Here is a 13,143-nt window from a genome sequence, read left to right as displayed (position 1 = left end):
TATTTTTTCATTAGTTCATTCTGATATTTGAGGTCCTAGTAGAGTTAGTTCACCCTTAGGATTTCGTTCTTTTGTTAGTTTTATTGATGATTATTTAGGATGCACTTGGGTTTTCTTAATGAAAGATCGTTTTGAGTTATTTTCTATATTCAAAAGTTTCTTTTCTAAAATACAAAATCAATTCGGAGTTTCTATTTGTACTTTTCATAGTGATAATGCCTTAGGATACTTATCCTCCCTATTTCAAGAGTTTATGACTCACCATGGAATTATTCACCAAACATCTTGTCCGTACACCCCTCAACAAAATGTAGCAGAAAGGAAGAATAGGCATCTCATTGAGACCGCTTGCACTCTTCTCATTGAATCTCATGTTCTGTTGCGCTTTTGGGGAGATGCAGTCCTTGCGTCTTGTTATTTAATTAATAGAATGCCCTCATCCTCTATTCAGAATCAGGTTCCACATTCCATATTGTTTCCTCAGTCACTTCTTTACTCTATCCTCCCTCGTGTCTTTGAAAGCACATGCTTTGTTCATAACTTAGCCTTAGGGACAGATAAATTAGCACCTCTTGACCTCAAATATGTCTTCCTTGGTTACTCTTGAGTTCAAAAAGGGTATCGTTGTTATTCACCTGAACTTCATTGATACCTTATGTCCTCTAATGTCACATTCTTGGAGTCTCAACCTTACTATACATCTTCTGATCATCCTGATGTATCTGAGGTCTTACTCATACCTTAGGTCTTACCTGTACCAACTTTTGAGGAATCTACGGTCTCTCCTACATCTCCAGTTGTAGTGCCACCACTCCTGACTTATCATCATTGTCCGCGTCCAGTTGTAGTCCAGATGATTCATGTTATGTGCCAGACTCTGCTCCTATAGCGGACTTGCCTCCTCCTAGCCAACCGATTGTACTTCAAAAAGGTATACGATCCACTCGAAATGCTAACCCACATTATACTTCTTGAGTTTTCATCGTCTATCCTCACCACATTATGTCTTTGTATCATCTTTGTCTTCTATTTCCATTTCTAAGACTACAGGTGAAGCACTTTCTCATTTTGGATGGAGGCAGACTATGATTGATGAGATGTCTACTTTATATACGGGTGGTACTTGGGAGCTTGTTTCCCTTCCTGCAGGTAAATCAACTGTTGGTTGCCGTTGCGTTTATGCAGTCAAAATTGGCCTAGACGGTTAGGTGGATCGACTGAAGGCTCGCCTTATTGCCAAATGGTATACTCAGATTTTTGCGCTAGATTATAGTGACACTTTCGCTCCCTTAGCTAAAATAGCATATGTCCGTCTTTTTCTATCTATGGTTACTGTTCGTCATTAGCCTCTTCATCAGTTGGACATTAAGAATGCTTTTTTGCATGGTGATCTTGAGGAAGAAGTCTATGTAGAGCAACCATCTGGTTTTGTTTCTCAAGAGGAGTCTAGTACCCTTGTATGTCGATTGCATAGGTTACTCTTTGGTCTGAAACAGTCTCCTCGAGCTTGGTTTGGGAAGTTCAGCACAGTAATTCAGCAGTTTGGCATGACTCGTAGTGGAATTGATCACTCAGTCTTTTATCGGCATTCTGCACCAAATTTGTGTATTTATTTAGTTGTTTACGTTGATGATATCGTTATCACCGGTAATGATCAAGATGGTATCGCTAATTTGAAGCAACATCTCTTTCAGCATTTCCAAACGTAGATTGAAGTATTTTCTAGGTATTGAGGTTGCTCAATCTAGATTAGGTATTGTTATTTCTCAATGCAAGTATGCCTTAGATATTCTTGAGGAGACAGGAATGACGGGATGTAGACCCATTGACACTCCTATGGATCCGAATGTTAAACTCCTTCCGGGATAGGGGAGCCACTCAGTAATCCTGAAAGGTATAGACGGCTGGTTGGAAAGTTGAATTATCTCATAGTGACTAGACCTGACCTCTCTTTTCTTGTGAGTGTTGTAAGTCAGCTTATGACTTCTCCTTGTGATAGTCATTAGGTTGCAGTTATTCGTATTCTGCGATATATAAAGTTAGCTTCTGGTAAAGGACTACTCTTTGAGGATCACGGCCATGAGCATATCACTAGATATACAGATGCTGATTGGGCATGATCACCCTCTGATAGATGCTACATCTGGGTATTGTGTTTTAGTAGGAGGTAATTTGGTATCGTGGAAGAGTAAGAAACAGAGTGTGGTTGCTCGATCTAGTGTAGAAGCAGAATATCGAGCAATGGCTGTGGCAACTTGTGAGCTAGTTTGGATCAAACAGTTGCTGACGAAACTAAAATTTGGAGAAATCGATCATATGGAACTTGTGTGTGATAATCAAGCGGCCCTTAATATTGCATCAAATCCAGTGTTTCATGAGAGGACTAAGCACATTGAGATTGATTGTCACTTTGTCAGAGAAAAGATACTCTCAGGAGATATTTTTACAAAGTTTGTGAAGTCAAATGATCAACTTGCAGATATCTTCACCAAGTCCCTCACTGATCTTCCTATTAATTATATTTGTAACAAGCTAGGTACATATGATTTGTATGCACCAGCTTGAGGGGGAGTGTTAGAATAAGAATAGGTGTACACAATCCTACTTAGAATAGGAATAGAAATAGGAATAGTTTATAGTATCCTATTTGAAAAAGATAGGAATAGAAATAGGAATAGTTTATAGTATCCTATTTGGAAAAGGATTGGTTTATAGTGTCTATAAATAGGGTCTTTATGTAATATTGTTCTTACACAATTCAATACTATTCTTCTCCTATATTTCTCACAGAATCTATTTTCAAATTGGGTAAGTCCTATGATCTCACTGTATCTTTCTCAGCTTCAGAAACTTGGTTTGATTGGGTGGAGAGTGCTAAACTCTCAGTGAGAAGGATGGTTCTTAGCAAGGGTGCCCTTTTATGGCTGTGCAAGAGACTGTACGAATCTTCTGACAACAAAGGAAAGAGCTTCAATTCATGGAGATGTAGAGACTTCTCTATTTATATTTATTGCTCTCAAAAGTTCAATAAATATGGTCGATTTGTTCAGTCATAACAGTCAAAGGGCAGAGTAGATCGGTTATCATTTTTCCAGAGAACAATTTTTAAGAAAGACGTGGGAGACTTGCTGTCAAAATTGAAGATTTCATTAATAGAATGTCAAGCACACATGATGCAATTATTATATCAGGGGTTTCAAACACCAATACATTTATTGGTATTGGAAACTTTAAAGAAGCCATTACAAAGAACAAATGGGGTCAAAAGGAGATGGAGGTCCCTAGCAACAACAACACTTCAGTGACAACTTCCATCCCGGTTGACAATGATTTGCTACAAAGATGCTTGATAGGGAGATACGTTAGTGGGGATGAAGCGCACACCCATAATGATGTAAGGGGATGGGCAATCCAAACCTGGAAAGATGCTCTAAATATCCAGGTGCATGAATGGTTACCATTTTCTATTTGAACTCTAGTTAGAAGAGCTGCAGAACATGTATGTCATGACCCAAGCTAGGCCCTAAGTGCAACAGGCCGATTAGAATCCTGAAGGACTCCAACCAAGCCTCTTAGCATATCATTCGTGAGCATACATAAGGTAATTAAGACATAAAAGAAACATCATATAAGCGGAATGAAAGTCTAAACATAGATGTGTTGAAATAAGAGGAATCAAATTTGAACTCCAAAGGAAAGAAGACAATATAGACTCCATAACATCTAACATGCCTCTACTAGTATAGATGGGGGCATAAGACAAGCTCCTAGCTCATGCAAAATATAGATGTAAATGTCCTAAAGAGCAATGAAACATAAATGTCTTGTCCTCGAATCTTGAAGACTCACCAACAATGAGAGAATAGTATCAAACTCTTCCACGAGTGGAGTGTGCGTGAAGATCGTCCGACCCTACATTATGATACAATATAGGCAAAAGTATGCGTTAGTACATGGAATGCATTAAGTATGTGAGAAACTTGCATGAATAATGATAATAATGCATAAACAATATGAGCATGGGATGCATGACCAATATCTTAAAAGCATGAGTAAAACTTGAAAACACTTGAATCATAATCACGTGGTCAATGCATCATAAAAACATCATGAGAGCTTGTGACATAGCATGTACATATGTGGGTTATTAAAAGTCGTTTTGGAGAGCTATATGTCTTTATGAGAGATACCGTTAACCGACATAAACAATGTGAGTTATAACATGGAGTTTAGTGTTTACCTCACACACTGAAAAGAGAGGGTCCAAACTTGCCAGGGGTAAGAACCGTCATGCCTAAGTGGATCCACTAAGCTACTAAGGATTCAAGCTTCTACTAACAGGTGATCCTTTCTAAGGAATCAAGCCTCTACTAACGGGTGATCCTTTCTTCCTACTGTGGCACATAGTTATGAGACAATGGGATTTCTACTAACGATCTCATGCCTCTACTAACGGGTGAGCCTCTATCCCAAAGTCCACTCGGTGCTAGGTCAATTCTCAACAACATATCATAAAACATAGTTATTAGGAAAGGTAAATTAACCAATCCAACATCATGTAAATATAACGTAAGAATAGCTCATTGAAAATCATGATCATAACTTGAACTTGTGGACACTTACCTTTCTAGGCATCCAAATCATCGTAACTTGCATATTGTGAGAAAAGCTTTCACAATTCATGATTTTATACTTGAAAACATGCTTAAAACATAGTTCATAGCTTGCATAAATCATACTTGATACTTGATGGAATTCATGATCATAAACCCATAAATCTTAATTGAAATACATAGCATAATGCATGGGTCATTATAAAATACCTTGAAAACATGTAATTCAATTGAAATCATGCATGAGTGGATCATCATAATTGAAATAAAGCATAATTGAGTTGACCCATATGCAATTTGATAAAACCCTAGAATAATTGAATTGAGTTTGACATAGAATTTGGAGAAATCCTTGGGACTCCATGAATGGAAAAGATCCATGGATGAATTCCCACATACCTTGATGAAGATCAAACTTGAATTTTGAAAAAGAAGCTTTGAACCGTAGAACCCTAGCTTGATGAAGAAGAAGAGCCTTCTGGGAGAGAATCCTTGATGCCTTGGAGTGATTTGAGAAAATAAGAGGGAATAGTGATAATTTGAATGATCTAGGAAGTTATAGGTTTAGTATAATACCCCAAAAAGTCCACGGACATTGATAAAATAATGGGAAAAGACCAAAACGCCCTTCATTAATTCTGGCTAGAGGGACCTACGAGTGGTGACCTACAGGTCATAGGTCACCCTATGGATCGTGCATGAGGCTCGTCGAATTAGACCTATACTTTGGGTCTCTGAAGTTTAACCCTATGACCTTGTCCTGCGGGTCATAGGTCCCATTCGTCCCACATGGCTAATGTTCCAAGTCTCTGAATCTTCACCCTATGACCACCACCTACGGGTCGTAGGTCTTGTTACGGGTCATCCTATTGGTTCGTAGACCAACTAATGAGGCTTGCAAATTCCCGACTTTCAGGACCCTTTCTACAGGTCGTACTACGGATAGTAGGTCCTCCTACGGTCCGTAGAAAGCCCTCGTAGGTCAAGTCTAGACTTAACCAATTTTCCCTAATCTCTAACCTATTCTATGGGCCTGGTCTACGGCTCGTCAAATATCCTACGGGTCGTTCCAAGGACCCATCTCAAAATCTCGGAATTTTCCCAAGTGTCCAGACTACCTACGATCACCTTCCTAAGACTCGTAAGTCCTTCTACGGTCCGTAGGTTGGCTCGTGGGGATTGGCACCAGATCCATTTTTCTGCAACTTTTCCCTGCACCAATTTCTTTTGTTTGGCCTTCCAACTTCTGGGGTCTTACAATGTACTCATGGGTGAATGGAGGAGACAAGGCCAAACTTTGTGAGTAAATTGGTGGTCGTGACAAAAGGTGCTCTACCAGCTGCAACCAGATTTGAATGGTATTGGATCAGAGTCTTGGGTCTTCCCCTTCAGTTATGGAACAAAGAAGTAAGGAGGAATATAGGGGATGAATGCTGGGTTGACTGGAGAATGAAGAAGAAACAAAACTAAGAAACCATTTGAGGTGGGCTCGAATTAGGGTTATAGGCCCTAGAGAGAAAATCCCCTCATCCATTGAATGTGTCCATGAAGAACTGATTTTTTCTCCTTCGATCTGATGTGAGTTGCTGGCAACCTTCAGAAAAAAGGATTAAAAAAAAGTCCCAAAATCGAGGTGACAACCTGGTTGTAGGGACAAAACCTATTTTTGCAGCTTACCACTGTGCCTGCAACAGCGGTTTTACACAGGAAAGGAAAAGAAGTGGAAGAGGAAAAAATTTCAGATATCCATATATACGAGTAAAGAGGGTTACATATCTGACAAAAGGTACGTGACTAGTGGAAGTGGCCTTTTAGAAAGCCTGGACTAGGGTGTGGCCCCAACAAAACCCAAAATATGTCAAAGAGCTGTTTAAGTGAAGGGAAACTTACAGAAATCCCACTAGTTTTGGAGCTAATTACTTAGATACACTCTAGTTTGCAACATTACGAATCTTACTAGATTTTGGTGCGTCCAGATACATGTATCACGGGATATGTGGGTCAAAATTATGTGTAATTTGTTCTAGATATACTGTATTCAAGTGAATTCGCATATATCTGGGATACATAGACAAATGTTGTTCGCCTCCTCGCCTCCCTCCCATCTTGCTCGCCACTCTTCTATTTATCTTGTATCCCAGATATATGTGAATCACACCAAATACATACAAATACATATATCTAGTATGATTTGCATGTATCTGGGATACATGACTATCTCACTCGCCTCCCTCCCCATCTCGCTTGCCTCTCTACTTATTTTTAGTGTATTTGGTAGCAAAAATACATGTATCTAGGTGTATCTTCCTCAGTATATGGTAGAAAACTCTTAATTAGTGGTAAGATACATAATTATTTGAAAATATAGGTAGAATTAGTATATATGGTATAGATATATGTGTAATAAGGTAGTTTCTCCTTAATTGCAGGGAAAGCTGTAATTTAAACAGTGGGCCTGCTTAAGGACAACCCAATTCTCCATTTAAATAAGGAAAAATTACTTGAATGAGTATTTTTTAATAAATAATTACTATTTTAGCAATACTCTTTATTTATTACCATTTATAGCAATACATAGCAATACTAGGATAAATCTGCATTATGTATTAAAAGTGAATTATGCATGTGATATAAATGTATTATAAGTATTTTAAAATTATATTATACTTGCTTAGTAAGAAATTGATACAATGTATTATAAGTGTATTAAAGTGTGTGATAAATGCATTAGTAATCAATAAAATTTGTATTATAGGTGTTTTATAAATTGTTCTCTATAATATGTATTAAAACTGTATTATAAATATATTATAAGTGTTTACTGAAAATAAAAATATTATTGTTATAAATAGTAAATATTTTCTTAATATAGTATATCTATGTAAGTTTCCCTTTAAATAAATTGTGCACAACTCAAAAGCCCAAATCTTTTACGGAACCTTTCACTGAGTAGATTAATTTTTCTAATAAGGAGGTTTCTGAGGACAGTAACGTCATTACTTTCGAAGGAGAGCTGGAGCTCTGCCTGAGGAAGATAGGAGAAAGAGACACACTGAATATTGTTCGGGTTAGTTGTGCACAACAAGATGTGCAAAACGAAGGAGATTTTCTGGAAATAGCGGAAGGAAAACAAGATCATAAGTAGTGTGAAGAAGAGGAGGGGATTTTCCGACTCATTATTAATTATGTATTCTGATCCAGTGTCGTTACAGATTGATACTAGCTCACAAGAAGACGACTTGGCTACGAAAGCAACTATGTGGGTTCAATCCAATATGATCAAATTGAGTCAACAATTTGGGGTTTATTTTAAAGGATTCAAGAAAGAAGCTCATGCCTATGAAGATAGATCAAAGGAGAGAAAAGGAGTAGGGGCAAAAGGGAAAATCTTATTGCCCCAAACATGAACAGTGTACCAAAGGAAATAAGGAACCTGTTTTTTGATATGAATTTCAAGGATGGAGAACCTATGACAGTGGGAGGAAATTAACTCTTAGTCATCAACGAGAGTTAAAGTTCTTTCTTGGAAAGTCGGGGGATAAATGGGGTTAGCAAAAGGGATCTTATTAGAAATCTAATTTATCAATGGGGTCTGATGTTTATGTATTATTAGAGACAAAGCTATATGGGCCAGTTGATAACATTTTGCAGTGCATATGGAGTAATAGATGGGTGGGAGAAATTCATAAGGAGGCAATTGGGAGTAGAGAGGGAATCATGATTCTTTGGGATAAAGAATCTAGAAATGAGAATTGGTGGAGAGTGGCACTCAAATTTTTCTTTCTCTTTTCCTGTGTTCTGCTTCTGCCAATTTCTGATTTTCTCACATTTATAGCTCCATATCTTTTTTCCCTTCCCCAATCTAGGCATGGCCTACTTTTTTTCCCCTTAATTCTCATTTTCTTTTACATATATTTCAAATAACCCTTAAATATGGGTTATTACATTCTCCCTCACTTAAAATAACGTTTGTCTACAAACGTGGCCAAAACTTTTTGAAGTGTCAAAATATGAACACTCACTATGCATGTCCCACTTGTACTCTGAAGTAGTCTTCCGTAGCAGATAGTTAGCCATTATGGCGACTTCCTCAAAAGCGCAAGTCTCATTTACCTATGCTATCTTGGTAAAATAGCATGAGTCGAGTCATAAATGTATTCGCGGAAGTATTTGCAATTATAATATGTATCTCTGGTAGCATAACAAGTCTCTTTTCTACGACAACAACCTATTACCCAAAACCTTATCGGCCGTATGCTTGAACACCAGCTCATCCTTCTTTCAATATCTCACACAATACCACTAAAAGCAGTATAGCCATATGCTGGAACACCGGCTTATCCTTCCTTGCAGAAGAGCTGGCTGAGGAAAAGCATTTGTTTTGTGTTTGTCCTAGAACATTACCCTAGACTATACAGGATAAGGATCTGAGGTCTTTTGGCCCGTATCAACCGGGCTTGCCTAGTGCGGGTTACCTCTCCTATGTGGTTTGCGAGCTATGGCATAGGAGCGGGGGGTTTACCCTGTGCGCACCCAAAGGATAGCGGCTGCGGGTTTCCCTTGTCATCAAAAAACAAAAAGGTTTCATGTCCCAAAGTTCAATTGTATGTGATTTATATGCCCAATATTTTAATCTTCTGGTGGTTCTTTCAATTTAGAAAACCCATTTTCTTTTATTGATCATATTGTTTTTTGTCGTTTCTTACAATGTGCTTTCTAAAGAATAATCATTCTAGTTATTGTTGGAAAATATGAAGCCAGCAGTGAATAAGTTGGTAAATGTATGGAACAGAATTTCTTAAAGAATTTCCTTACTAAGATATTTTGATATTGATAATATTGATTACTTAGAAGAGTATAATATTAAAATGGTAAAGCGGTCACATAGTATTTCTTTTAACAATAACATAAATAGGTTAAAAGAAATTGTTACAAGAAATTAAAATAAGGGAGGTACGTGTAACGTAATATCCTAAACCACAAGGGATGTCAGTGTTACGAAATGAAAACCTAAAGGGAGGTCTTTGAAATTCTCCCTAGAATGTTTTAGCCTTTTTTTGTTTGGGGGGGGGGTCACACCTGTTCCTTTTTTCATTACCAATATTAAAATGTTTTATTTTGTATGTACAGCAAATTCAGTGATATTTATGATGAAGAATTTTTCATTAAAACCCTAGCAAATGATGTAAGGGTGGTGGACAAGGTTCCTGGTCTTATTATGGAACGGTTTGATCACAATATGACCAATGTGTACAACTTCAGGATCAAGGCATGGTCCTCCGTTTCGTACTACCGGGGGACAGTTCTTCCTAAGATGGTTGAAGAACAGTGAGCTTCTCTATATCTTTTGCTTTCTTTGTCTCTCTTATTACCTCCTGCTGTGAACTGCTTCAATTAACAGTACTAACAGATATATCTCACCTATAAGAGCTCACTTCTCTCTGTGGTAATAGCCGTCAGTGCTAAATGTAGAAAACTCATTATAATTCCTAGTTTGGAAACACTCACGTAATTAGTTTGCCAAACTAGTTAGTCTAATGATAATGAACTTTGTGCCTCATTTTTTTGTACTGTCCTTCTCCCCTTGACTTCCACTTTTGCATCAAATTTACATTGATAGATTATGCCCAAAAGTTATTGCTATGGTAGCCTTTGATACTTCTTTATGTCTGTCTCATCCTCTTGTAATGACAGAAAGAATGGATGTGTCTTAAGACCCAAAATTGAGGCTATGGGCAGCGTGTGAAGGTGTTAAAATTGTGTATATATTATGTAAATTACTTAGGATTATTAGGAAATTTTTGATTTGCCTTTCGGTTTAGGATATGTAGAGATTGCTATTAAAACACCCATTGTATTGGTAATGACAGAAAGAATGGATGTGTCTTAAGACGCAAAATTGAGGCCATGGGCAGCGTGTGAAGGCGTTAAGATTGTATATATATTAGGTAAATCACTTGGGATTATTAGGAGATTTCTGATTCGTCTTTCGGTTTAGGATATGTAGAGGTTGCTATTAAAACACCCATTGTATTGAAGGGAAGAAAACCGAGTTTTTCTTTCAATGCTCTCTTCCTTTCTTATTCTTTAACATGGTATCAGAGTTCGTGGTGATTGCTCGCTGCGAATTTACCAGCAACTTCAGAAAAGAGGACATTGTCACTATGCATCGTCAAAGTTGCCCTCCAGCCAAGTCCATATCAGAGCCACCACACATCACTAGCAGTATAAACTCCGGTGACGCATTAGACACGCGTGCCGGGCGGGTGATGCCTTTTCTAGCCACCCTTTGAAGCAGATCTCCTCCTCGGGGGTTCGGCCAATCATACCAATCCCACCAATATAATGTTTTGCAATTTCAGTTCGCCGGAATCCTACTTTGGCTACTTCAATTGACTTTTCCAGCATATTTCCCTCTTTTGGCACTTCCCGGACTTCAGATTTTGTCCTTGGAGTCTCCTATCTTTATGGAGTCCACCCCAGGTATGTTATGTGAACTCGGTGCAACCAAGTCACTATTTCAATCAATCTAGATTTTCCGGTTACACCTGCTCCTTGCACTTGGGGTTCACCTGAAGCGTATGATTCACCAGATTCAGCTTTAAAATTTCCTCCCTCTTCTGTCCATGAAATCAGCAGTTCCTGGGTTCCTTGCTCTTGATTACTTATGTTGATTCTCTTGCATAACATTGAGAAAATTTGATCCTGTACTTTGAATGGTCAGATGGTTTCTGTATCTGAATATATTGAGTTCCTTCGGCATAAGATACGCAAGTAGACATCCTCTGGGAGAGCATATGTTTTTCAGACCGGTAACCGTGTCGCTTGTGTTTCTCAATCTTCTTCTATTAGTCTTTGGATCATCAATTATGGTGCATCCGTCACAATCCGAACCCCCAGTAGGCAAGCCAAACCCAACAAGTGGTAAAATAAAACAAAAATTTTCTAACGCGGAAGCAATAACAAGATAAGAAAAGGGCCATAGCATAAATATGTACTTACCAAATATACAATAAGGCCCAAAAGTGACCAGGAAAGACAAATATATACAAGAACCAAACCCCGGACATGGTGTCACCGGTACAAGAACATCTAAAATACAAGAGTAGGAGTAAGAGCATCTAAAATACAAGAGTAGGACTATACACAACCAGTCTGTCTAAACAAAATACAAAATAAATAGACAGTAAAAACGAGAGAAAGATGCAAGTCTTTGAATGCCAAAACCTCACCATGATCCAAACAATGATGGCCTCGGAAGATCAAGAGTCAACGAGGGTGGCTCGTACTAGGCGCTGCATCAAAAACAGTTGTAGAAGTGTAGTATGACTACCAAAACACGGGGGTACTCAGTAGGTGTCATAGGCCGACCGAGCTCAGATAGAAACTATACAAATATAAGAGGCACAATAGTGCCTATGGATCAGAGTCAACTAGAATCATACTCCAAAGCATTGATAGTGAAGAAACCAATAATCTGGGATAATTCATACTAACAGAAAGTCATTCACATGCAAACATATTTTGTGAAATGATGCAATGCATATGTGGCCAATGCATAGAAGTAAAAAGTCCTAGAATCTCCTCGTCGGCTGCCTGTAGGATCCTGGAGACATTCCGTTGACCCGCCGGAGCTTAACTACATATGCAATAAACATAAAACCCGAAATTCCATCTGCGGGCCATCGAAGCTCATCAACATATGCAAAAAGGCAGAAAAGTGCAACCTGAAATCATCCCTTGGGCTCATAATAGAGAGTAAAACTGTCCATCCTTCAACAAAACTTTGGAAATCAGTGAATGTAGCACAAATATCTTTCACAAGTCTGAAATCTTATAAAATAGTACAATCCGCCATAAAAGTTCATGTTTCAATAGTAAAATTAGTAAATTTAAAATAACATCTCTTAAAGCTAAAATACCAAGAAAATGATACAATCTCTCATAAAACTCCAAACTTCCCCAATAAACGAACAACACGCTCCCTTGGAGCCCAAATCAAGTAAAGTCTAAGGTAGATAATTTTCAAAATCGAAAATTCATATTTTCTCATTTCCATCTCAAAACCTGGTCAAATGTAGATGCCATGTGTCTGAATGAATGTCAATCACAATCAAACCATTCACAATACATTCATATTACGCAAACCATTAGGGTAAATACCCTCTACAACATAATGATACTAACCTGGAACTCCAACCAGTCCAAGTCCAAGGACTCAGGCCCACAATCACAATAACATACTTAAAGCTCAAAAATATCGAAATAAACACGCAATCATACTAAAAAGCAACCAATACATCTAAAACTAAGTTTAAACCACCTAAAACCATTTGAACGATACTACGGAACTAAGCCAAGGCTAAAATCAACCTAAATTAAGGCTTAAGGCTAATCAGCCCGTCTAAAATCCCGAGAATGGCCAAATTATTACTAAGGATTATACAAGCCTAAAAGTTCACCGTACAACCTTCCTAATGATCATGCAACCTAATTTATATAGAAACTAACTAAGCTAAGTCTAAAGAAG

The 13,143-nt window shown here is 38.0% G+C and overlaps 1 protein-coding gene across 3 annotated transcripts in view; it reads left to right on the top strand.

Annotated features, from left to right (window-relative positions):
* LOC129882536 (protein ESMERALDA 1-like) overlaps window positions 1-13,143 on the top strand; it is a 47,312-nt gene that overhangs the window by 12,521 nt on the left and 21,648 nt on the right. For 2 of the 3 annotated variants that reach the window (XM_055956878.1, XM_055956879.1), the window contains exon 5: window positions 9,744-9,941. The exons of the other annotated variant lie outside the window; for it this stretch is intronic. In XM_055956878.1, coding sequence (XP_055812853.1) covers window positions 9,744-9,941 — 198 coding nt within the window. The remainder of the gene's footprint in view (window positions 1-9,743; window positions 9,942-13,143) is intronic. 3 annotated transcript variants of the gene reach the window in all.

The sequence above is a fragment of the Solanum dulcamara genome, chromosome 3 (assembly GCF_947179165.1).
Source record: "Solanum dulcamara chromosome 3, daSolDulc1.2, whole genome shotgun sequence".
In the NCBI taxonomy this organism is placed as follows: Eukaryota; Viridiplantae; Streptophyta; class Magnoliopsida; order Solanales; family Solanaceae; genus Solanum; species Solanum dulcamara.
This window is presented reverse-complemented; position numbering and strand designations above follow the sequence as displayed.